This window comes from Astyanax mexicanus, chromosome 8 (genome assembly GCF_023375975.1).
Source record: "Astyanax mexicanus isolate ESR-SI-001 chromosome 8, AstMex3_surface, whole genome shotgun sequence".
Lineage (NCBI taxonomy): Eukaryota > Metazoa > Chordata > Actinopteri > Characiformes > Acestrorhamphidae > Astyanax > Astyanax mexicanus.
Window position 1 is genome coordinate 55,611,829 of NC_064415.1, and position 24,490 is coordinate 55,636,318.

Consider the following 24,490-nt stretch of genomic DNA (forward strand, 5'->3'; position numbering starts at 1 on the left):
AGTAATTTTTATAATTTACTTTTTAAAAAGTTACATAATACATTGTACTTAATTAAATGAAGTACTGTAACAGCTGTTTTTAACACACTTTGCTAAAAATGTACAAAAATATATTTGGAATAAGTATTGTAGAAGTATACTAAATTGCATTAAACTAAAAGTGTACTTCATAGTAGTCTATTTTTTAAAAAAATGCACTATATTTGACTTTTTTAAAAGTATGATCAAAGTGAACTTTGAAATATTTGATGAAATCATAATATTAATGTACTTTTAATATATTTTAAGTAAGCACATACATCTGTTTTCTGACATTTCTCAATATGTTTAAAGTACAATTAAGTATATATTTATTTTCACCAAAGAAAATCAGATAATTATAATACAATATCTACATTTATATGATATATGAGTGACGTACCTTCTCATTAGCTGCCAAACCAGTGCCAGGGTGTGCATGGCGCTGCCCTCGTTGATATTTTCACCTCCGATCCCCACCAGAGAAAACTTTGCTTCCCTTTTGCCCAGCTCTACAGCATAATTACAGTTCTCAAGCTGCAAACACAACACACATAATAACATGTATTATACAGTATATAGAGTGATCTATTTTAAGCTTATATTTATTTTATTGTTGATTATTTATTATGGCTTACATCCAATGAAAACCCAAAAATCTGTTTTTTTATTTTTATTTTTTTAAAGAGAATATTATATAAGACCAATTGGTAATTTTAGCAGTGTGGGCAGTGTGACGCAAGTCCTGCTGGAAAATGAAATCCACATCTCCATATATCACACCAACAACACCAGCAGACGACATTACTCTACAAACCATCACTTCACACTAGACCTCAAGCTTTTAAATTAGTGCTTTTTGCAGTTTTCACACCTCATACTAACTTTTTTCATGTTGGAGCCCAGAATGGAATATGGAGGACGGTTGACTTTCCTCCAGTCCACAGAAACCTGGATTCGCTCGTACAGCTGAAGAATGATCAGACCGTCCATCAGGTCACTGCAAAAAAAAAAAAAAAATAAAATAAATAAATAAGACTATCAGATCGAATACAAGTACAAATTCATTTTGGATCAAGACACCATGAAGGGACATTTATTTTTTGAAGTTTTTTGAAGTGGGCTTTAACGTAGGGCAATAGGGCAAGAGAACTACCCAACCCCAGCATAGACTGTTCACAGATAGTAGTAAAGTAGTATGGTATAGAAGTTGAAGGTAAGTGTGAAATGCAAAAATCCTAGGTTTAGGAACAGGTTCTTCCCTACGGCCATCAGACTCTTGAACCTACCTCAGTAATAACTGTGTATACTGTGTTTAAGTTTACTCTACATGTTTAGATGTCACTGACTAATAAATTATAGAACAGGGGTTGCCAACGCTGTTTTTTTATATTACATAACTGATATTCTGCATCTAGAAATAATTTTAGGGGAGGGGATGCCGATAGTATGTTTGCATGCACCTCAAAAGGTATGTAGTTGCACCCCTGACTTTACGTGAGTTAGCTGTACTGCTGTTAGCTGTGCTGAAGTTCAGTAAAGACGATTATGGGAGTCTTAAAAAACGGCGAGAGTCTGTTAAACAGTGCAGGAGGAAGTATGGAAGCATGATAACGCTGCTATTCATAGCTGAACGTGGTCTTTTAGGACTATGCACAGAAGAGCACATCATGATAACATAGTGCCCTATTGCATATTGCCACCCTTCTTCTGAATAAGTCATTTTTATCTTTCTTCCATATCACAGCTTAGCTTTTTACTGCCCCCAGCTTTATCTGCTTTACCTGTACAGGTGATTGACGTATGGATTAACCCCCAGCGAATTCATCCAGTTCCTGAAGGTCCGGTCTTCTCGCGATTCCCCTGAAGAAATGGGACATAAACACATAAGCGCAGACAAACCAAGTCTCCCTGAAGCTGCGGGAGTCTCCCGCATTTCGGTTCACCTCCCTGAAATCAACTTTTGCAACTTGGGATGTCTGTAAGCGTGGAGGTAGATCAGCTCGTGGCTCGTGGCCGTAATAAAACTTTCACACCGTGTTTAAGTTTGACTTTGCATTAGTAAACGTAAGGGGAATGTTAATGGACGTCGTCCCACGGCTTCAGCCGCCGACACACAGTTTGTGTGGGAAGTAGTGCGGAACACTGCAGGATGCTCCCCGCTCACTCCAGTTCATACAATCACTGCTCACATGCTGCGCTGCGACTGCATGCTTTCAGCGTAAACACTGCGTTATATAATTACATACCCTCATGCAGCCTCGCAGAACCCTGTGCGTAGCTTCTTCAGCTCATCAGGCTGCGTTATGCAAGGCTGCAGTAACCCTCTCGCAAGGTTCAGTAGCAGCAGGACTCCTACAGAGGACCTCTGGCCTGTTGTAAATACCGAGCGTCTTCTTCAGGGTCAGATAAATGTGGAGGTTGGAGGATTTAAATCGATTTAGCACATGTTTAGACTCCAGACATGTCATAGTTAGCATGGGAATGCTGTTTAAAAGTCTGGAAACTGATAACCAGACACAGGAATGCTACTAAGGTATTAGCTTACAGTGCTAACTGCAGTTTATGCTGATTATTGCCTTGATAATTGAGCTCTCCAAACAAATAACCATATACAGCTCTGCAAAAAAATAAGAGAGCACTAAAAAAAGTATGAGTTTCTTTGATTTTGCCATATTAAAAACCTCTACATTATAATTATCAAGAGGAAGATGGATGATCACAAGCCATCAAACCAAACTGAACTGCTTGAGTTATCCAAAAGCAGTGTGTAAGACTGGTGGAGGAGACATGCCAAGATGCACATAAACTGTGATTACAGGGATCTGAACTCTTAAAACTTGAATATGAACTTGTTTTCTTTGCATTATTTGAGGTCTGAAAGCTCTGCATCTTTTTTTTTTTTTTTTTGTCAGGCATTTCTCATTTTCTGCTCTAAATAAATGCTCTAAATGACGATATTTTTATTTGGAATTTGGGAGGAATGTTGTCTGTAGTTTATAGAATAAAACAACAATGTTCATTTTACTCAAACATAAACCTATAAATAGCAAAATCAGAGAAACTGATTCAGAAACTGAAGTTGTCTCTTAATTTTTTTTCAGAGCTGTATATTGATTTTTTAATTATTGATATTTGGGAGCAATCAATATTGCATTTTTTTGTGTGTTTTTTTTGTTTATTCCAATGAATCTGGTCGCAAGCGGACGACCGTTTTATCCAATTGGGGAACAATTGAGGCTGCTACTTCACATACATATGAGCGCCTTCAACTATGGAAGAGAAGCTAATAATGGCAGAATGTGGATTCAAAGAACTATTACAGAATACAGTGAGTTTAATAAAAAAAAATGCAATTTTAAATCTTAAACTTTATTTTTTTATATTTTTAATGCCTGCTTTTGTGGCTTGCTTTGAATTAAAAAACGTAATGGACACGCCCACAGGGCAAGCTGAGAGATCCGACACAGAAGAATGTGTGTAGTCTGATCTGAGCTCAGGCTGATTGGTGTCTGACTATGGTGAGTAAAAAAAATGACACCCAGCAGAGTTTACTAATTCAGAGTGTTTTCTTTGGGACACTTGAGGTCAAGGTTTTGAATGATTCAATATAGACTAGTACTGAACTGTAGTGTCCAAACCATCGTGTGAAACGAATCAGACGACTACTTAGGTAATCGTCAATGTAAAAAACAAGCCAAAAATGATTATGGCAAGTACAATTCCAAATGTCTCAGCAACAGTGTTAAGCTTGTAATGAGATTTAGGAAATTATGAAATTGCTACCTGCTACTAAACACAGCCGGGTTACAGGGTATGCAATTAACAAGAAAACTGAAAGATTTAGTGGCAGGAGGAGAGGGTGATGCATGCTTCTGAGCATGCATAAAAAAACAGTGTCTTAACACAGTACCTACAATGGCAGGTGTCAAATCTGGGGGACGAAGACGGGAGAGAGAGGAGAGAAAAAAGAGTAAAAACTCAACCTTCTTAACTACAGTAAACTTAAGTTCTTTCATCTAGAGATACTGATTAACCAGAGACTGGAGCTTCCAGACAGGTGTTTTTATAATATAATCACATGAGACGCGTATATTCACTGCTCTCAGGTGACCTGCCTGTTTATTGGTTATTATGCCCCGCCCACTGCTGCATATTTTAAGGCCATTGGAGCATGTTAGTGTAGCGTTACTCACCCTCCAGCATGGCGAGGTCGATGCCGTTGTTGGCTGGTCTGCTCAGAGCGGGAAACATGTTGAACAAGTTGGCTACAAAAGCCATGTTGAGCTTGTGGTTTCCCGCCACCACGTCCTGAGGGGTGACGAACTGCCTGCAGTCCAGACGAGCTGCCTGTCTCAGCATTAGCTCCGCCCTCCTCTCGTCATCACGCTCCTTTAATAAGAATCATGCAGCTCGGTGAGATTTTATCAACTGCTTCAATGCTGGATAACCACTGTATAGATATTAAGAACCTCATGGACCTGACTGAGACACTCACTTACAAATTAATTCATTCATTCACTGACTAATTCACTCTTTCATTCAAAACTTACTCACTCAATCATTTACTCACTCATTTACTCACTCATTTACACACTCATTCATCCACTTACTCATTTACTCACTTACTCTAGCACTTATTGACTCACTCACTCACTAATTCACTCATTTATTCACTCAATTACTCACTCTTTTACTTTCTCTCTCACTTACTCATTAATTTATTCATTCATTCACTCAGTTACTCTCTCACTTACTCAATCACTCACTCATTTACTCACTCACTCATTCACTAATTAACTCACTAATTTACTTACTCACTCATTTATTCACTCAATCATTTGCTCACTCATTTACTCATTCACTTACTTATTCATCCACCTACTCATTCATTCTCTCATTCACTCACTCATATGTCTATTCACTCAAGCACTTAATAATTCACTCATTCACTCACTCATTCTTTTATTTACTTACTCACTCACTCACTCCCTCATTTACTCACTCCCTAATTCACACACTCATTCATTCATTCATTCATCCATTCATTCACTCATTCACTAATTTACTTACTCACTCATTCACTCATTTGCTCACTCATTTACTTATTCACTTACTTATACATCCACCTACTCATTCACTCTCTCATTCACTCACTCATTTGTCTACTCACTCAAGCACTTATTAACTCACTCATTCACTCACTCATTCATTTATTTTCTTACTCACTCATTCACTCATTCACTCACTAACTCACAAACTCACTCCCTCATTTACTCACTCCCTAATTCACGCACTCATTCATTCATTCATCCATTCATTTATTCATTCACTTACTAATTCACTCATTCACATACTCACTCACCCACATAAGGGCATAAAAAGAGCTTCCCTCACATAAGGAATCATGTATTCAATTCTAACAACTCCTTCTTATTTTTTTTTTGTCAATGATTGTAAATAAATCCACTTCCTTATAACACGTCTTTACCTGATGAGCTGTTTGGCATCTTGCATTGTCTTTTTGTATTGTTTGTGAAATAAACTGCCAATATAAACCCAGACTCCCTGTTTCAGTGATACAGCCTCCATACGACACGCTACACACTCACACTGTGAGAATCCTTTATCTCTTTGTTCATGAGGAGAATGGAAGGTAATGGAAGACTGCCATCGAAGGTGAAAGATGATTAAACGTTTGACTTTCCTCTACAACAGACAGCTGTGATGAAGTAACTTATATACTGTGCACTAAAATCAATAACCCCCTGCCCTATACACCCCCTCCCCTCTCATTCACTTAGTGCCTTCTAGTGCTCTCCTGACTGACAGCTTCACTAAAGCCTCCTTCTCTTTCACTTTGCTATCTCCAGGATCTGAACCCTGAGGATCAAAAGGCTGAGCGTTATCTTATCTGCACAAAAGCCATGCGGTTCAACACTCGGATCGATGATGTGGAAAGCACTTGGGGTCCGTACAGTCGGAGGACCGGCCATTGAGCACACTCACGTTCAGGCCGGACATGTCGATAGAGATCCGCATCTCGTCGTCTCCGTCTCCTTTCGGGGAGATCTGATCCAGCAGGTGGAAGTAGGCCCTGGAGTCCTGTGAAAAAAACAAACATTGAAGATCATGCTCTCGTTTTTATTACACGTTTTTATCTGAACCATCAAAGAATACTTTATCCTACACTGCAGACTCTTACTGATAAATACACTGCATCCCATGACTTTTGCCACATCCCATGGAAGCTAAAGAACACTGAACTGGCATCAATTTATGGGTTTTTGGGGTCTCCCAGAACCCTACATTTTCAAACTGGTATGTTTTCTAGGTCTCTTTGCTTCAAGGCACCAACATTTCCAGAGTTCTTCATTTCCAGAACCCTACATTTCCAAAGTGGCATGTTTTCCTGTGCCTATGTTTCCAAAAGCCTACATTACCAAAAGGGTATGTTTCCGAGTCTCTATATTTAAAGGCATTAATATTTCAAATTCAACATTTCAATAACCCTAAATATAACCTATCCAACATTTCCAAAGTGGTATGTTTCCAGATGCCTATGTTTTGAGGGACAGCTATTCCTAGAGTCCTACATTTCCAAAACTTAACATTTTCAAAGTGGTATGCTTCCAGGTCCCTTTGTTTCCAGAACCCTACATTCCAAATGGTATGTTTCTAGGTCCCTATGTTTTGAGAGACCAATATTTCCAGAGTTTTATGTGTCCAGAACCCTACATTTCTAATGTGGTAAGTTTCCAAGTCTCTATAATTTAAGACACCAATATTTCAGAGTTTTATGTTTCCAAAACTCTACATTTCCAAAGTACTATGTTTCTTGGTGTCTATGTGTCCAGTTCTCTACATTTCCAAGGTGGTAAATTTCCAGGCATTTATGTTTTCAGGCATCAATATTCCAGAGTTTTATGTTCACAAAACTCTACATTTCCAACATGTTAAGTTTCCAGGTCTCTATGTTTCAAGACACCAATATTCTCAGAGTTCTGTGTTTCCAGGACCCTACATTTCCAAGATGGGCAAATTTCCAGGTCTCTATGTTTCAAGACATCAATATTTCCAGAGTTTTATGTTTCCAGAACCCTACATTTCCAAAGTGATATGTTTCCAGGTTCCTAGGTTTCCAGAACCGTACATTTCCAAGGTCGTACGTTTTCAGGTCTCTATATTTCAAGACACCAATATTACCAGAGTTCTGCGTATCTAGAACCCAACATTTCCAAAGTAGTATGTTTCCAGGTATCTATATTTTGAGGGACCAATATTTCCAGAGTTTTATGTTACCAGAACCCTACATTTCTAAAGTGGTGTTTCCAGGTCTCTATGTTTTGAGGGACCAATATTCCCAGAGTTCTACGTTCCAGAACCCTGTATTTCCAAGGTGGTAAATTACCAGGTCTCTATATTTCAAGACACCAATATTCCCAGAGTTCTGCGTATCTAGAACCCAACATTTCCAAAGTGGTATGTTTCCAGGTATCTATGTTTTGAGGGACCAATATTCTCAGAGTTCTACGTTCCAAAACTCTGTATTTCCAAGGTGGTAAATTTCCAGGTCTCTATGTTTTAGGGCACCAATAATCCAGAAATGTATGTTTCCAAATCCAAAAAAAATTCAAAGTGGTATGTTTCCTGGTGCCTATGTTTCTAGAACCCTATATTTCAAAAGTGGTATGTTTTTCAATTGATCGATATTTCCAGAGTTCTACCTTTCTATAGCACTACATATCCAAGGTGGTAAATTTCCAGAGTTCTACATTTTCAGAACCCTAAATATCCAAAATGGAATATTTCCAGGTGTCTTTATTTTAAGGTACTGATATTCCTAGAGTTCTATGTTTCCAAAAACCTAAATTTCCAAAGTGAAATGTTTCCAGGTCTCTATGATTTGAGGGACTGATATTCCCAGAGTTCTATGTTTACAGAATCCTACATTTTCTACATTTCGGTGGTCCTATGTGTTTTTAGGGCCTCATCTTCCAGTGGTTCTAGTCTAGCTAAGGAAATGTGCTTTTATCTTGATGACTGAAGGATCCTCTTGTTGACCTGTTCACTATATATGTTCTCAGACATCTCACTTCTCCTGTAACTCGCAGGATTTTTACTCATATTTACAGTTGCTCCCTGGTGCCTGTGAGACATGTTTAATATACTGAAAATATATAACTATGCATATCTGGTGGCTCACACACTTTTTTTGGGAGAATCAGTGCTTCGCTGAAATGAGTTTATGCAAGGTGGGATGTCTCTCATATTTAGGTATGATATTATATTATAAAATAAAGAGCAGAGGAATCAGGATGGTGGTAATTCTCCTCTTTCTCCTCAATTTTCTCCTCATTAAACGGGTGCTGATTAGCCTCCAGCAGCTAACGGCTGATTCATCCCCAGCAGATATCATTCTTTAGAAAAAGCTTAGGGAATATTAAATTGGATCATTTTTTAAATTTGCTCAGTCAAATAATGAGCTTCTGAGGGAACATTTTCCTCAACAATGTTAGCATTCCTAACAGTAGTGTCTCAGTAAAATGTGCTCATTCATCCCTGAGCAACGGCCTTGAATTCAACAGATCAGCTGGATCAAATGTGGGTTTTATTGCTCCAGTTTTTTTTATAAGGTTATTGTACAGGAATATATCCTCTTATCTTTATCTTTGATTACGAGTCATAATCTATCCTTAGCTATTGTGTTACAGAGTTATTGTGTTTAGATCAGTCATTTCAAATTGTTTATGGCTAAACGACTAGTTTGGAGCTTCAGAAATGAAAATTTATTTCCATAATCGCACAACACAGTTCAACAGCTAACCCAGCTAACAGGGAAACATTCCCACAACCCTTCGCTAACTTTATCTAAATGTTCCAATCAGGCTTGGAGCAAACTTTCCCACAATAACATTAATAAAATGTTACTAAATGTTACACAACCTTTTCAAAGTTCCCCCATTGTTAAAAAACATTAACACACACAATAACATTAATTAAACATTCTTAAAACATTAAACAACCATGACCAAGTTCCTTCAATGTCAGGAGAAAACCTTTTCAAAATAATGTTAAGGTAACGTTCTTATAAAATGTTCCTTAAATGTTAGGAGAAAGCATTCCCACAATAACATTAATGTAACATTCTTAGAATGTTTCACAATCTTGTTCCAAGTTCCCCAAATGATAGCAGAAAATATTCCCACAATAACATTAATGTAACTTTTTAAAAATGTTACCAAACCTTGTTTAAAGTTCGCTCAATGCTGGGAGAAAACGTTTCAAAAATAGCATTAGTTAAACATTCTTAAAATGTTTCACAATCTTGTTCAAAGTTTCCTTCAATGTTAAGAGAAAACGTTTCCAGAAATAACATTAATGTAACATTCTTAAATGTTATACAGCCGTATTAAAAGTTAAAACTCAAAATGTTAAGAGAAAAAAAATAAATTTAATGTTAAATTACTAAAACGTTACTTTACACAAACTTGTTAAAAGTTCCTTCAATGTTAGGAGAAAATGTATCAAAAATATAATTAATGTAACAAAGTTCCCCAAAACATTCCCACAATAAAATTAATGAAACATTCTTAAATCTTATACAGCCTTATTCAAAGTCCCCCAAATGTTAAGGACAAAATGTTCCCATAATACCATTAATGCAAAGTTTTTAAGACTTTACACTACACAACTTTGTTCAAGTTTCCTCAAAAGTTCCCCAAATGTTTGGAAAAAACACACAATACCATTAATGTAACATTCTTAAAATGTTACAGAATCTTATTGCAAGTTCCCCAAATTTTAGGAAAGAACATTCCTACAAAAGAACATTAATGTAATGTTTAAAAAAATGTTTCACAATATTGTTCAAATTTCCCCAAATGCAACTTTCTTAAAATGTTGCACAACTTTGTTCAAAGTTCCCCAAATGTTATAAGAAAGCATTCCCACAATAAAAATAATGTAACTTTCTAAAAATGTTACACAACCTTGTTCAACGTTCCCTAAGTGTTCCCAAATGTTCTCACAGCCAAAATAAAATTAGGGGAACATTCTAAAAACATCATTTTGTTAGCTGGGAAGATAAAATACAGATGCAGTATTGCAGCTCGCTCTGATACAGGATAAACATTTATTAAACGTTTAAAAGTGATATTATCACAGAGTGGTGAGTTTGTAGAGGACGTGTGCAGGAACGGCTCAGTGTTTCCTGCAGCTGGGTCTGAGGGAATGAGCTGTTTTTGCGTGGATGGTTTCGCTCTTAGCGGATCCACAGAGACGCAGTGAAGTGAAGTAAATCACTCAGACAGTCAGTATATTTCCCATTACAGAACTGACATAACTTTCTGAGCTTGACACAAATGTCAAAACACCGTGTGATTGGGCGACCACAGTGACTTCGTTCACAATGCTGGCTACAGTTACAGAGGCCTGAAGGTCTAGAAGCAGGATTTAATCTGTAATTAGAGATTTAATTGTTATTTATCCAGTTTACAGAATAGATCTTCATACAGTGTTTTCTTATTTTCATCTTTTGGTAAATATCTTATTCTGACATGGAGCCAGGTCTACAGTCCTCATCCAGATTGTGTTATAATTCAGATTTCTCTCCGCTCTGTGCTCTAGTGATTAAAAAGTTCTTGGAATACCAAACAGTATTTATGTTGGCGAAGCTGAATGATGAGAGTTCAGTACATGGAAGTGACAAACCATGAACCTCAAAACAGAGCTGGAAAACTGGCCAAATCCTAAACCCCCCAAAGTATTACAGCAAAAACTGGGGGCAGCAAACAGGAATCAGTGTTCTGCTAAATTACATTAATGTAACATCCTTAAAATGTTACATTTTCTTTTTCAAAATTTCCCACAATACTATTAATGTAACATTTCAAACATGTTACACCATCTTGTTAAAAGATACCCACATTTTAGGAAAAAAAACATTCCCACAATAACATTAATGTAATGTTTAAAGTTCCCTCAATGTTACGAGAAAATGCTCACAAAATAACATTAGTGTAACATTCTTAAAATGTTACACAAGCTTGTTTAAAGTTCCCTTAATATTAGGAGAAATCGTTCCCACAATAACATTAATGTATCATTAAAAAAAAATGTTACACAATCAGATTCCTCAAAAGTTCCTCAAATGTTACTACAAAATGCCCCCAAAATAATATTATTGTAACGTTCTTAAAATGTTACACAATCTTGTTCAACGTTCCCCTAATGTTAGAAGAAAACGTTCCCAAAATAACATTAGTTTAATGTTTAAAAAATGTTACACAATCTTGTTTAAAGTTCCCCAAATGTTACAAGAACATTAATTTAGCTTTCTAAAAACATTACACAATCTAGTTTAAAGTTCCCCGAATGTTAGGAGAAAATATTCCCAAAATAACATTAGTTTAACGTTTAAAAAATGTTACACAATCTAGTTTAAAGTTCCTCAAATGTTAGGAGAAAATGTTCCCTAAATAACATTAGTTTAACGTTTAAAAAATGTTACATAATCTTGTTTAACGTTCCCCGAATGTCAGGAGAAAGCAATCCCACAATAACAGTACTGTATTGGTTAAAGTTCCTTCGATATTAGGAGTAAATTTAAAGTTGATTATTACTGAATAAATTAAGTTCCCCAAATGTTACGAGAAAAGATTCTCACAATAACATTAGTGTAACATTCTTAAAATGTTACACAAGCTTGTTTAAAGTTCCCTTAATATTAGGAGAAATCGTTCCCACAATAACATTAATGTATCATTAAAAAAAAATGTTACACAATCAGATTTCTCAAAAGTTCCTCAAATGTTACTACAAAATGCCCCCAAAATAATATTATTGTAACGTTCTTAAAATGTTACACAATCTTGTTCAACGTTCCCCTAATGTTAGAAGAAAACGTTCCCAAAATAACATTAGTTTAATGTTTAAAAAATGCTACGCAATCTTGTTTAAAGTTCCCAGAATGTTACAAGAACATTAATTTAGCTTTCTAAAAACATTACACAATCTAGTTTAAAGTTCCCCAAATGTTAGGAGAAAATGTTCCCAAAATAACATTAGTTTAACGTTTAAAAAATGTTACACAATCTTGACAAAGTTCCCCAAATGTACAAGAAAACATTCCCACAATAACCTTAATGTAAAATTTAATGGTTGGAGGAAGGCGGTACCTTGATGTCCTCACTGAAGTTTCTGATTTGTTGCCATCCTGCAGCATCGAGGTGATAGTTAACCCAGCGCAGCAGCAGCTCCTCGGGGGACATGGAGAGAAGGTGGTCCAGCTCCTCAGACTCCCCCAGCAGAGCAATAAGAGCTACACACACACACACACACACACACACACACACACACACATACACACAGACACATACATTGACTTAAGGCCTGTTGTGCTAATTGCGTTACTGACTTATCCTACGGTTAATAAACATGATGTATGATGCTAACACATTAGCCCGAAGCTAAAACACTAGCCACAAGCTAACACACTAGCTCCAAGCTAACACACTAGCCACAATCTAACACATTAGCCCCAAGACAACACACTAGCTCCAAGCTAACACACTAGCTCTAAGATAACACATTAGCCTCAAGCTAACACACTAGCCACAAGCTAACACACTAGCTCTAAGATAACACATTAGCCTCAAGCTACTAACACACTAGCCACAAGCTAACACATTAGCCCCAAGCTATTCTACAAATACAAAGTTTCGAATTTGAAGTTGATCATTACTGAATAATTTGAGTAATTTCACAAATAAATGGAAAACTTACTTTACTTTGACTGATGTCAAAATGTATTAATAATTTACAGTTTTGTTTCCTTTCATTTCTATGCTAACACACTAGCCACAAGCTAACACACTAGCTCCAAGCTAACTATAAGCCCCAGGCTAACACAATAGCCACAAGCTAACACACTAGCTCCAAGCTAACACACTAGCCACAAGCTAACACATTAGCCACAAGCTAACACACTAGTCCCAAGATAACACACTAGCTCCAAGCTAACACACAATCCCCAAGCTAACACACTAGCCACAAGCTAACACACTAACTCCAAGCTAACACACTAGCTCCAAGCTAACACACAATCCCCAAGCTAACACACTAGCCACAAGCTAACACATTAACCCACAGCTAATACACCACTAATCAAACTGTACAACAATACAGTGAGAGTAAATGAAACACAAAAGTCTGTTACCTCCCTTCAAGCTAGCTCTAAATATTGCTGTGCATTTTTGGATTAAAATGGCAAAAAAATGTACTCATAAGTTTGAAAGTTGGTGGATTATTTTTGAATAATTGGAGATATATTGAAAACTGAATGGAAACTTTACTTGTTTAAACTACTGTACACATAAATTACTGTTGTCAAAATGTATTAATATTTTACAGCCTTGCTGTATTTATTTTCTACAGAGCTGAAAGAGCAGAATTCCTGAAGGCTCTGGAGCACATTTTCAGCTATTCCACCATGTATTGTGGGGAAGGGAACGGTACAGATTGTTCAGGGCGATGGAACCCCAAGGACAGGATTGAGAAATGTGCTGGATTGTGGTGAGTTTCTGACCTTCATTGCGAGAAATCTCGATGTCTGCAAAGAGGCCGATCTTAATGATCTGCCAGAGGAGCCCCAGCACCAAGTGGGGGGTCCCAGCTATCATGTCCTGGGAGTCGATGTTCACCACTGTACAACCAATGGCTGAGGCTGAATTCAGGGCCAGGATCAGGTTCTCCTGTGAAAGAAGAGAGAGCGGACATAGAAGTTTTATCCAAAGCGATTTACAGGGGTTGGACTCTAAAACTTAAACACCTGGTTTTAGAGCACAATAATTGATTGTGGTGACGGACAGTTCTGGTGGAAACAGGAGAGTTGAGGTGCACATTGAATTCTGCCGTGATTTGATCAGCCGTGGTTTTATGTTTTTTGGAAACAATCCGGGTTAGCACCCGAACATCCCTTTCAGACAGCTTCCTCTTACAGCGTCCACAGTTAATCCTGTTGGATGTGGTTGGTTCTTCTTGGTGGTATGCTGACATTACCCTGGATCCCGTGGCTCTTGATGCATCACAAAGACTTGCTGTCTTGGTCACAGATGCTCCAGCAAGACGTGCACCAACATGTTATTTGTCCTCTTTTGAACTCTGGTATGTCACCTATAATGTTGTGTGCATTGCAATATTTTGAGCAGAACTGTGCTCTTACCCTGCTAATTGAACCTTCACACTCTGCTCTTACTGGTGCAATGTGCAATTAATGAAGATTGACCACCAGGCTGCTCTATTTAGCCATGAAACCTCCCGCAATAAAATGACAGGTGTTTCAGTTTCATTGTCCAAATCATGTGCAATAATCATGTGCATTTAGCAATAGAGGGTGTAGAAGTTCAACGTAAAAAAAAAAAAATTAGATAGGGCCTAAAGGAGACCAAAAGGAAATAGTGGGATAGAGGAGTGAAGGAGGCGAAGAAGGAAATCTGCTTAGAAGCAGTTAATATGTTAGAGGTGTTAGGAGAGTAAGTGCTCTTCAGGAGTTTCTTAAAGATAGTGATGAACACTCCTGTTGCTCCTGATCTGGTAGGGGAAGGTAGTTTGTTCCACCATTGGGGAGCTCTGTAGGAGAACAGAGTCTGGATTGCTTTGTATGAACATTGGGCAAAGCTAGGCGATTTTCACTCAGGGAGCAGCAGTGTCCAGGAGGTAACATAGACCTTTAGGAGTATGGTAATACATCCAGAGAGGTTGTATTCTTCAAGTATCTAATAGTTCTACTCAATTTCCTTTTTATCTACACAAACGTTCTCCCAGAAGCGTATTGCCAAAACAGCACTGGAGGGAAGCCTAGATCTAAAACCCATCAAACATCTGTGGGAAGACCTGAAAATGGCTTTTTACAGACTCTTAAGAGGATCTCCCACGAAGAACAGGACAAACTGTTCAAATTCAGAAACACTCGGAAAGCTTTTAGAGATGTATCCAAGAAAAATGGCTGCTGTATTTGTTGCCAAAGAAAGGACTTCTACAAATTATTGGATAAGTGATCTGAATACTTTTGTAAACTTTCTAAAAACATGATTTTCCATCTCTGGAGAGCTGTGGTCTGGAAGACATTCAGTTCAAGAAGCTACAACGATCATTCACATGAACATACTCTAACCCAGGGTTCTTCAGGTCTGATCCACAGCAGTTTTCTGATTTCTCTGCTCAAAGTCTTTTACTAAACCTAAGAAGAAGCTAACAGATGAGTTGAACCAGGTGTGGTTGACCAGTGAAATCACCAAAATGTGCTGGACACCAACCCTCCAGGACATGGAATTGCTACAGGCCCTTTAAGCTTCAGCATTTTCAACAGTATTATCCTGTTATTCTTTAAAAAAAACCTTCTCTTCATTGTAAAATTCAATTTAACATGAATTAACAGACATTTGATGAGTATTACCTCGTTATTCTGATCGAAAGTTTTTTGTGATGCTAAAGGAAATAGGTATAGAGGAGTGGTTGCCAGCCTTTTACTGTATTCTTTATTTTTTACTTTTTACAGGGTTACTGTGAATCAGTTTAATAGGTTATTGTCAGCTGTGTTAGCTGTTTTCTACCATATGTATTTTACCATACTTTAAATAAAGAGTTAAACTAATTAATGAATCACACTAAACACTGTCAGCTATTTCCCCATAGTGTTATGTGATTAGCTCCACATTAAACACATGGTGTATGGTATTATAGGTATACAGTGAATCCCAGTTATGCAGCTTGCCATCAGCTGCCAGGGCCCTGAGAGAGCACAATTGGCCTTGCTCTCTCTCTGGGTGGGTACAGTAGATGGCGCTCTTTCCACTCATCACTCTTAGGGTGATGTGTATCAGCACAAGGCTGCGTCTGTGAGCTGATGTATCAGAACCGTGTCACTGTGTTAGCGCTGTGATGCTACTCGACAATGCTGCATTAGCAGCAGTTCAAAAAGAGGCGGAGTCTGACTTCACATGTATCGAAGGAGGCATGTGCTAGTCTTCACCCTCCTGGTGTTGGGGCATCACTAGTGATAGGGGAAGTCCTAATGATAAATGAGTTGGTTGGTTAATTGACTTTGTATATTGGGAAGAAAATGGGATAAAAATTTGAAATAAAAAAAATGCTATGATGAAATTGGCTCTCATCAGGAGACTGCTCCAGGAAAGGAAGAGTAAGAGTTACCACTGTTGTACAGGATAAGCTCATCAGAGTTACCAGCCTCAGAAAACACAAGTTAACAAACAGCTCCCCAGATAAGAGCTCCTAAATGCTTCACAGAGTATTTTTTGGTTTGTTTAACACTGTTTTTAAGTTACTACATGATTCCTTATGTGTTTCTTTATAGTCTGATAGATCACTTCACTATTCATTTACTATGTAGGAAAAAATAATAAAAAAAAAACATTGAATGAGAAGGTCCAAATTTACCCCTTTTCACTGGTACTATAAACTGGTTATAAAGTAGTAATTACAACAAGGGTTTGAGGTTTTTAGGTCTGAAGGGTAGATGCTTACAGTCATGGTGAACGTTGTGCGCTTCTTTGTATTGATGACTCGTTCATCGATCGTGTCTGGCTGGGAGAGGTTGATCATTTTGCTGTAAATAACAACAAATCAATGATTAGCAATCGATACTCATAGAAACTTGTACACAAACAGCACGAATAAGGTCAATAATAGAGTGTACAGTTCCACGAGGGTGTAAAATTGAGCGCATCTTCACTAATATTACCATAGAAGTATTCCATCCTTGACGGATTTGAACAGGCTGTCGGTGGTGGGGTCCATAGGGATGAGATGTTTGCAGTCGGGGTCGTTTGCCAAGGCCTTATTGATCCAGTTTACAAAGGCCACTTTCTCTTCATCTGAGGGCCAATTCCAACAGACACAACATTAGTGATACAAGTGGCAGACTTAGATTACTGTAGGGAGCCTCGCGGAGCCAAGGGCTATAAAATGACTTCATTCATGCAACTCATCACCGCTAATTGGACAGCGCTCTGGCTCAGCTTTCAGCACTGGATAAAATATGGGAGCGGGCCACTAAAGAAGGTTGTAAAATGTTGCTATAAGTGTTTAGGTGTGATCAGACTATTAGGAGTTCAGAAGAGTCACGGAAACGGAGTGTGTTTATTCTCTGAACTGATGGAGTTGCAGGCAGTTAACAGACTCTGAGTCTCACCGGCGTACGAGTGCTGCGTTCCCTCGCTCGAGATTCCAGATGTTCCTCCGAACGAGTGGATTCCATCTCGTCTGGAAATGGTCTTGCGGAAGGTCTCCCTCACTTCTTTGCTCCTCAGCTCCTGGTATATCTGAGGGATCAGGAGAAATATAAGATGACGTAGCAGTGAAGTGTAATTAGGGGTTTGAGACTACTGTTTAAAAGTTACTTTATTTCAATAATTCAGTTGAAAATGTGAAACTCATATATTATATTATATTAGTACAATACAACTGTATTTATGGCAATTGGTACTTTTGGCAGTGTGCCAAGTCCTGCTGGAAAATGAAATCCGCATCCGGTAGCATGAAGTACTGTAAGGTTTCGTGGGAAAACACTGCAGTGACTTTAGACTTTGAACTCGATAATAAAACACAGTGGAGCAACACCAGCAGATGACATGTCTCTCCAAACCATCACTGATTGGTGGAAACTTCACACTAGACCTCAAGCAGTTTGGACTGTGTGTCTCTCCACTCTTCCTCCAGACTCTGCTCCCTTAATTTCCAAATTAAATGTAAAATTGACTGATGGTCAGTGATAGGGGAAGTCCTAATGATAAATGAGTGGGTTGGGTAATTGGCCTTGTAAAATGGGATAAAAATTAGAAATAAAAAATGCAATGATGAAACTCATATATTATATTATATTATATTATATTATATTAGTACAATACAGCTGTATTTATGTGTTGATGTTTATGGTTTACAAACAACAAAATTCCAAAAATCAGTGTCTCAGACAATTTTTATATTATATAAAAGCTATTGGTACTTTTGGCAGTGTGCCAAGTCCTGCTGGAAAATGAAATCCTCATCCAGTAGCATGAAGTGCTGTAAGGTTTTGTGAGAAAACACTGCACTGACTTTAGACTTTGAACTCGATAATAAAACACAGTGGATCAACACCAGCAGATGACATGTCTCTCCAAACCATCACTGATTGGTGGAAATTTCACACTAGACCTCGAGCAGCTTGGACTGTGTGTCTCTCTACTCTTCCTCCACTCTGCTCCCTTGATTTACAAATGAAATGTAAAATTTACTGATGATCAGTGATGGTTGACCTGATTCAGCTAATCATACCTAGATCTATCAAGTGTCAGTGGGTGTGTTAAAGCAGGCAATCCTCTAAAATGTGCAGGTTTAGTTGGATGCCGAGACTGAAGAACTCTGGCCTATCGTCTTCTATTCTAAACTAAAGAAAAACAACGTGTCAGAGAGCATGAACATCTCCAGGCTGATTGACTGTGCCCAGGTCAGTGATCAATTGTGCATTCTGAAAACAAGATCTTGCCTCTATTTCTTCTTGGCAGTGCGTGACGTGACCATACAGGCCCTAGGTCAGCTGCTGTGAAATAACCCAATAATAATGAGCTCTTGAAATGGGAGGAAAATGGAGCTCTGTGATTCCACTGTCTGTGGACCTGGAGGCATCATGGGTCTTCAGCTCCGTCTCACACAGGACTAAAAAAGTATTGCTGGTGTTTCTTGAACATTTTAACTCTTATTATTTATTTTTATTTATTTTCTATCATTTTTTCACACAGCTTAGTTAGGCTGAATGTCCTACCTATTCAATCTGCTACTCAGCTGTATATCTCCCATCACTAGTGATGCCACAACAACAGGATGTTAAAGACTAGCACATGCCTCCTTCGACACATGTGAAGTCAGATCATATATTCTGATACATTAGCTCACAGATGCAGCCTTGTGCTGATCGACATCACCCTATGGGATGAGGGGACAGAAAGAGCACCATCTACTGTACTCTCCCAGAGAGAGCAAGACCAACTGTGCTCTCTCAGGGCTCTGGCATCTGATGACAAACTGCATGACCGGGATTCGAACCAGCGATCTCCTAATTAAAGTGGCAATGCTTAAGACTGCTGGAGCCCTTTTGTATTTTGTATTTTTAGGATTAAAACTGTGGTCTTAATGTATGGTTTTAATGTCTATGGTACATGTTTTGAATCTTAAATTTATATTTACTTCTGCATATTATTAAGTTACATATTTTGAGTGTATATATATATATATATATATATATATATATATATATATATAACAGTAAATTGATTGGGTAACACTTTAGAGTAAAGGCCAATTTATACTTCTGTAGGTTTGATGCAGAACTATAAATTGGCCTTAAGGGTACTTTATGATGTTGTAAACTGGTTGTTTAGGTGTTCCTATGGTGTCCATGGTGGTTGCTAAGGTGTTGCTAAGTGGTTGCTAGGTGGTTACTAAGGTGTTGCCAAATGGTTGCTAAGGAGTTGCTATGGTATCTGTGGTGGTTGCTAGGTGGTTTCTGTTGTCTCTAAGTGGTTGCTATGGTGTTGCTATTATATTCATGGAGGTTGCACTAGTTATTAATTAACACTAGTAAAGATATTATTATAAAAAATGTGCTAATGATTAAATTATCTTAGTTATTGCCAAATAATAATTATTAATTGGCACATTACTTAACCATTTAACAACTGTTCATTGGTTGTCCCCTCGTGATTGATTGATTAATTGATTAATTAACTAATTGATTGAAGTATGTTTGTGTATAAGAAAGTTTATGAGCTCAGTATAATTTATAATGCAGTGGATTTATTCGAGATCATACCGCAACAAACTCCTCAAAGCTGATCTTCTCGTCTTTGTTGGTGTCCCCGGCGACGAACTTCTCCGCTATCTCCCGCACCTTGTACCCTGGCAGAGAGAAGCTGGCTTCCCGAAAGAGCTCCTGCAGCTCGAAGTCGCTGACGAAGCCGCTGTTATCAATGTCTGCGAGAGGGGCAGAGGAATGAAGATCAATACAGGAGAAACTGATCCAAGTTTCACTTTGATTACAGCAGTGGAGCACAGGAGGAGGTGCTACCAGGAAACTGGAGCATTATTACATCAGGGAGGAATTTGCAGCGGTCAGGAAAGACATTTAATTGTGGCTGAAGAAAGTTTACTTCCTTAATTTTCTACTGGAGATACAAAGCTCACATATCTCAGCAGTAAAAGAGTCTTTGTGTCCCATGACTTTTGCCCATGTCCTGTAGACACTAAAGGACAGTTCACAGTTCCTCTGTAGGATATGCATGTTGGGATGGAATGACAGGTTGGAATTCAATTTGGATGGAATTGCTCGTCTGGTCACATGGAAACCAATTCAAGCCAGACACCACCTGTCACGATCATAACCACCCACTGTGTTCCAATAATTCACATCTGATAATGAGCACACCTCAATCACAAGATAACACCTCACAATGTATATACAGGTGTGACCATTCCCAAACTGTGGTTTATATTCAATTAACATATTGCAAATTGGTCTCCAAAACTTTAAAGTAGAAGAAAAAAAAGCTTCTTCCCTTTTTTAGATTTAAGTTATTTTTTAATATTTTAATTTTAAAATTATTTACGTTATTTTAAAGCATTTCCATTGGTTCATTTATTTAGAGACCACTTTATTTCCTGAATCAGTTTCTCTGATTTTAGCTATTTATAGGTTTATGTTTGAGTAAAATGAACATTGTGGTTTTATTCTATAAACTACAGACAACATTTCTCTCAAATTCCAAATAAAAATATTCTCATTTAGAGCATTTATTTTTTGCAGAAAATGAGAAATGACTGAAATAACAAAAACAAAAAAAGATGCAGAGAAAACAAGTTCATATTCATAAAGTTTTTTAAGAGTTCGGAAATCAATATTTGGTGGAATAACCCTGGTTGGTTTTTAATCACAGTTTTAATTTCATGCATCTTGGCATCATGTTCTCCTCCACCAGTCTTACACACTGCTTTTGGATAACTTTATGCTGCTTTACTCCTGGTGCAAAGGTTCAAGCAGTTCAGCTTGATTTGATGGCTTGTGATCATCCACCTTCTCTTGATTATATTACAGAGGTTTTTAATTTGGTAAAATCAAAGAAACTCATTTTTAAGTGCTCTTTTATATTTTTCAAGAGCTGTAGACTCACATTTAAAGGACCATTAAAGATAATATTTTGTATGTATCATCAAATATTAACAGGATTAACAGCTCTTGTCAGCATAACTTTAGCCAGTATTTTCTTACTTGAACTGTGTGGTACATTACTGTAATCTGTGTGGGTTATGCCCACCACCATTATTCTTCTAGTCCCATTTCCTCACCCCAAGTTGCCAGGTATAGACAGCAGCACGCAAACAGTGTGCTTCAGTAAGGTTTGCTAACCATAGCTAGGTGACTTACCACAAACACCAGTAGCATAATAGAGATGCTACTAAGTGTACAGTAGTCCTTTAATAACAAGCAGTGAGCAGACAGACAGTGATGCTGTGCTGTAAATGTTCCTGGGTTTCTGAATAATCTGACAATGTTTGACTGATCACATGCACCACATGCAGCTCTGAATCAGGTGATTTCCAGACTCCTGGCTGTTAAAAGCAGCTGGTAGAGAGTACGGTGAGTTTTAAACCAAGTGATGAGAGTAATACGATACTGACCGATTTTGTTGAAGGCCTCACGCAGGTCCTGTAGGTCCTCTCGAGAGATTTGCGTGACGTTGTTCTCCATGCCACACTCCGCCGAGCCTCTCTCACCATAGAATATAACTGTAGAAGAAACGTTGGCAGAAAGAGAAACACATAAGAGAAGAAAATTAAGAAGAAAAGAAAAAAATCCAAAAATGCAACTATAATCAGTTGATGTTGCTAAAAATATTAAAAAGTGATTAATTTTTAATTTTATGCGATTTTTTTTTTCATTAAAATATGTTTACTGGGAAGTCATATTCAATTCTAACTCATCCGAAGCTCTTTTGAACCATTTATACTAAAAAATAGACATTTTCACTTTTTTACTAAGTAAAGGGTCACCTTAAAATGCAATTAGTTGCACAAACACCTATATAAGTTCTCCAAACTCTTTCGTTTGAGTGCAACAACACAGCTAATGTAACAACATGGTAAAGACCTTGTTACTACTGTTATAAACCATATAAGCTATTTAAAAGATGTTGCTTCTGATTGCAACGAGACAGCTAATGCAACCTGTCATGATATTGGGATTTTTGCCCCAAAAAACTGTGGATGTCCTTAGTGTAACATTTTGTCACAGGAAGGACATAATGTCACAATAAGGACATTTTCACTGTTTTTCAAAAAAAAAAAGGCCAGTCAACACTGGACTGAGCACACATATAAGCTATTCAATACACTTTGCCTCTAATTGCATGTAATGTAGTAGATCATAAAATTGGAATTTACGCTAAAATAAAGTGTGACAGGAAGGACATTCAAGTATTTGCCTGCCAACACCGCTACTACTTGCATGAACACTCATGTAGGCTATTCTTAACAGTTTACCTTCACGTGAAAAAATGTTATTATAACACAGTGTGACAGGAAGGACATGTCACGAGAAATACATTTTCAATAGTTTACTAAAAAAACAGGCCAGACAGAACTACAAAACTTGCAAAACACCCCCAAAACAGTTCCACTTTTGCAACCTCTGATTGCAACAAGACAGATAATGCAACATATTCTGATATTGGCATTTATACAAAAAAAATATTGTGTATGTCCTTAGTGTAACACTTTGTCACATGAACACATTTTTACTGTTTTTTTTTTTTTAATGGCCAGTCAATACTGGACTGAACACACATATGAACCTTTCAAACCATTTTGCCTTTGATTTCAACAAGACAGCTAATAGATCATAAAATTAGAATTTACACTAAAATAAAGTGTGACAGGAAGGACGTTTCATTCTAAATATTTGCCAGCCAACACTGCCACTACTTGCATGAAATCTATAAAGCCCATCCATACAGGAAGAAAATGTCACGAGAAAGAAATTTTCAATGGTTTGCTAAAAAACCTTAGTGTAACACTCTGTCACAGGAAGGACATTATGGCACAATAAAGACATCTTCACTGTTCTATATTCTATAACACTTAGTTACAGGAAAGACATTTCTGCCCATATACGCTCTCCGAAACTCTGTACCTTTAATCGCTTTAATTGATATTGGCTTTTTTACCAAAAAAAATTTGTGGATGTCCTAAATATAACACTCTGTCACAGGAAGGACATAATGTCACAATAAAGACATCTTTACTATTATTCTCAAAACAGGTAATGCCATTTATGCATTTACAGTATACCCAACCATATCGTAGACATGTTTAATATGTAACACTTAGTCACAGGAAAGACATTTTTGCAGTTTTAAATGCCATTAGCTGCACGAACACATATATAATGTCCCCGGAACGCTTTACCTTTAATTGCAACAAGACTCCACTGCTCTAAGGTCAAGTTATTTAACCTAAAAGACCTGGTTTCACACTTACGCTTGACTCCCGCTCCACCCTGCTAAAGCCGGGCTCCAGGTTACGGGGGAAACTCCAGTAGGCTACACAGGGTGCGACTGTACGGACGTAAGGTGTGAAGTAAATGGAAGCACAGGAAGGAGGAAGAAACCTTCGGCCCTGATGAACTCTGTTCCGGGTGAGGCCTTTTCACCCGCTGAGCTGTGAAGTTAACGTTTAATGTGCAGAACTGATGCTGAGTCAGCAGGAGCAGCTGAAACCAGAGCAGCAGGATGGGAGGTGATACCTGAGGAGCTTTACTGCTGTATACACACTCATGAGTGTGAAATCACTGATATAACAAAAATAATGAAAACACTCCTGGGAAAAACTCCTGAGCAAAAAAGTAAATAAAAAAATAGTGTTTAGTTAATAACGTTTACATGCATGAAGTTTTCAACCAACACAAAAACACACTATTTGAAAGGTTAGACGTTTGGAACGGGATAGTCACAACGATAACAGCCAGGTTTAGCAGTGTTGGAGCTGCAGTGCTACCAGGTACAGCATCCAGACTCTGCACACAGCACTTCTAGAAAGCAAATCACCTGAATATTGATTTCACCTGCTACCACCAGGATTTATAGACCTTCCGCACATACACTGTTTGCCAAGTATTGCCAGATTTATCCTGCATTACAACACGTTATTTCCCTTGCCTTTTTTTGCTTTGTTTTCGACCCGTTTTCCGTTTACCTGGACTTAAAAAAAAAAAATAATTATCTCACTATTTGGCCTACTTTAGACCATGCCTTAAAATGTTTTTGTCTTGAACTTCTATGTCTTCTATTGCTAAATGATAAAAAGCATCCACACTTTAAATAAAAGCATCCATTAAATGTAATGTAATGTATCGTAATGTAAT

General features: G+C 37.7%; 1 protein-coding gene across 1 annotated transcript in view; it reads right to left on the bottom strand.

Annotated features, from left to right (window-relative positions):
* Positions 1-23,741, bottom strand: part of pls1 (plastin 1 (I isoform)) — a 30,747-nt gene extending 7,006 nt beyond the window's left edge. Inside the window, exons 1-13 of the mRNA XM_049482515.1 lie at positions 23,608-23,741; positions 21,751-21,858; positions 19,889-20,049; positions 17,231-17,360; positions 16,781-16,913; positions 16,564-16,645; positions 13,607-13,772; positions 12,198-12,340; positions 6,028-6,123; positions 4,215-4,410; positions 1,803-1,881; positions 904-1,018; positions 422-555 (exon numbers count right to left, since the gene is read on the bottom strand). Coding sequence (XP_049338472.1) covers positions 422-555; positions 904-1,018; positions 1,803-1,881; positions 4,215-4,410; positions 6,028-6,123; positions 12,198-12,340; positions 13,607-13,772; positions 16,564-16,645; positions 16,781-16,913; positions 17,231-17,360; positions 19,889-20,049; positions 21,751-21,820 — 1,505 coding nt within the window. The 5' untranslated portion in view covers positions 21,821-21,858; positions 23,608-23,741. The remainder of the gene's footprint in view (positions 1-421; positions 556-903; positions 1,019-1,802; positions 1,882-4,214; positions 4,411-6,027; positions 6,124-12,197; positions 12,341-13,606; positions 13,773-16,563; positions 16,646-16,780; positions 16,914-17,230; positions 17,361-19,888; positions 20,050-21,750; positions 21,859-23,607) is intronic.
* Between the last annotated feature and the right edge of the window lie 749 nt (positions 23,742-24,490).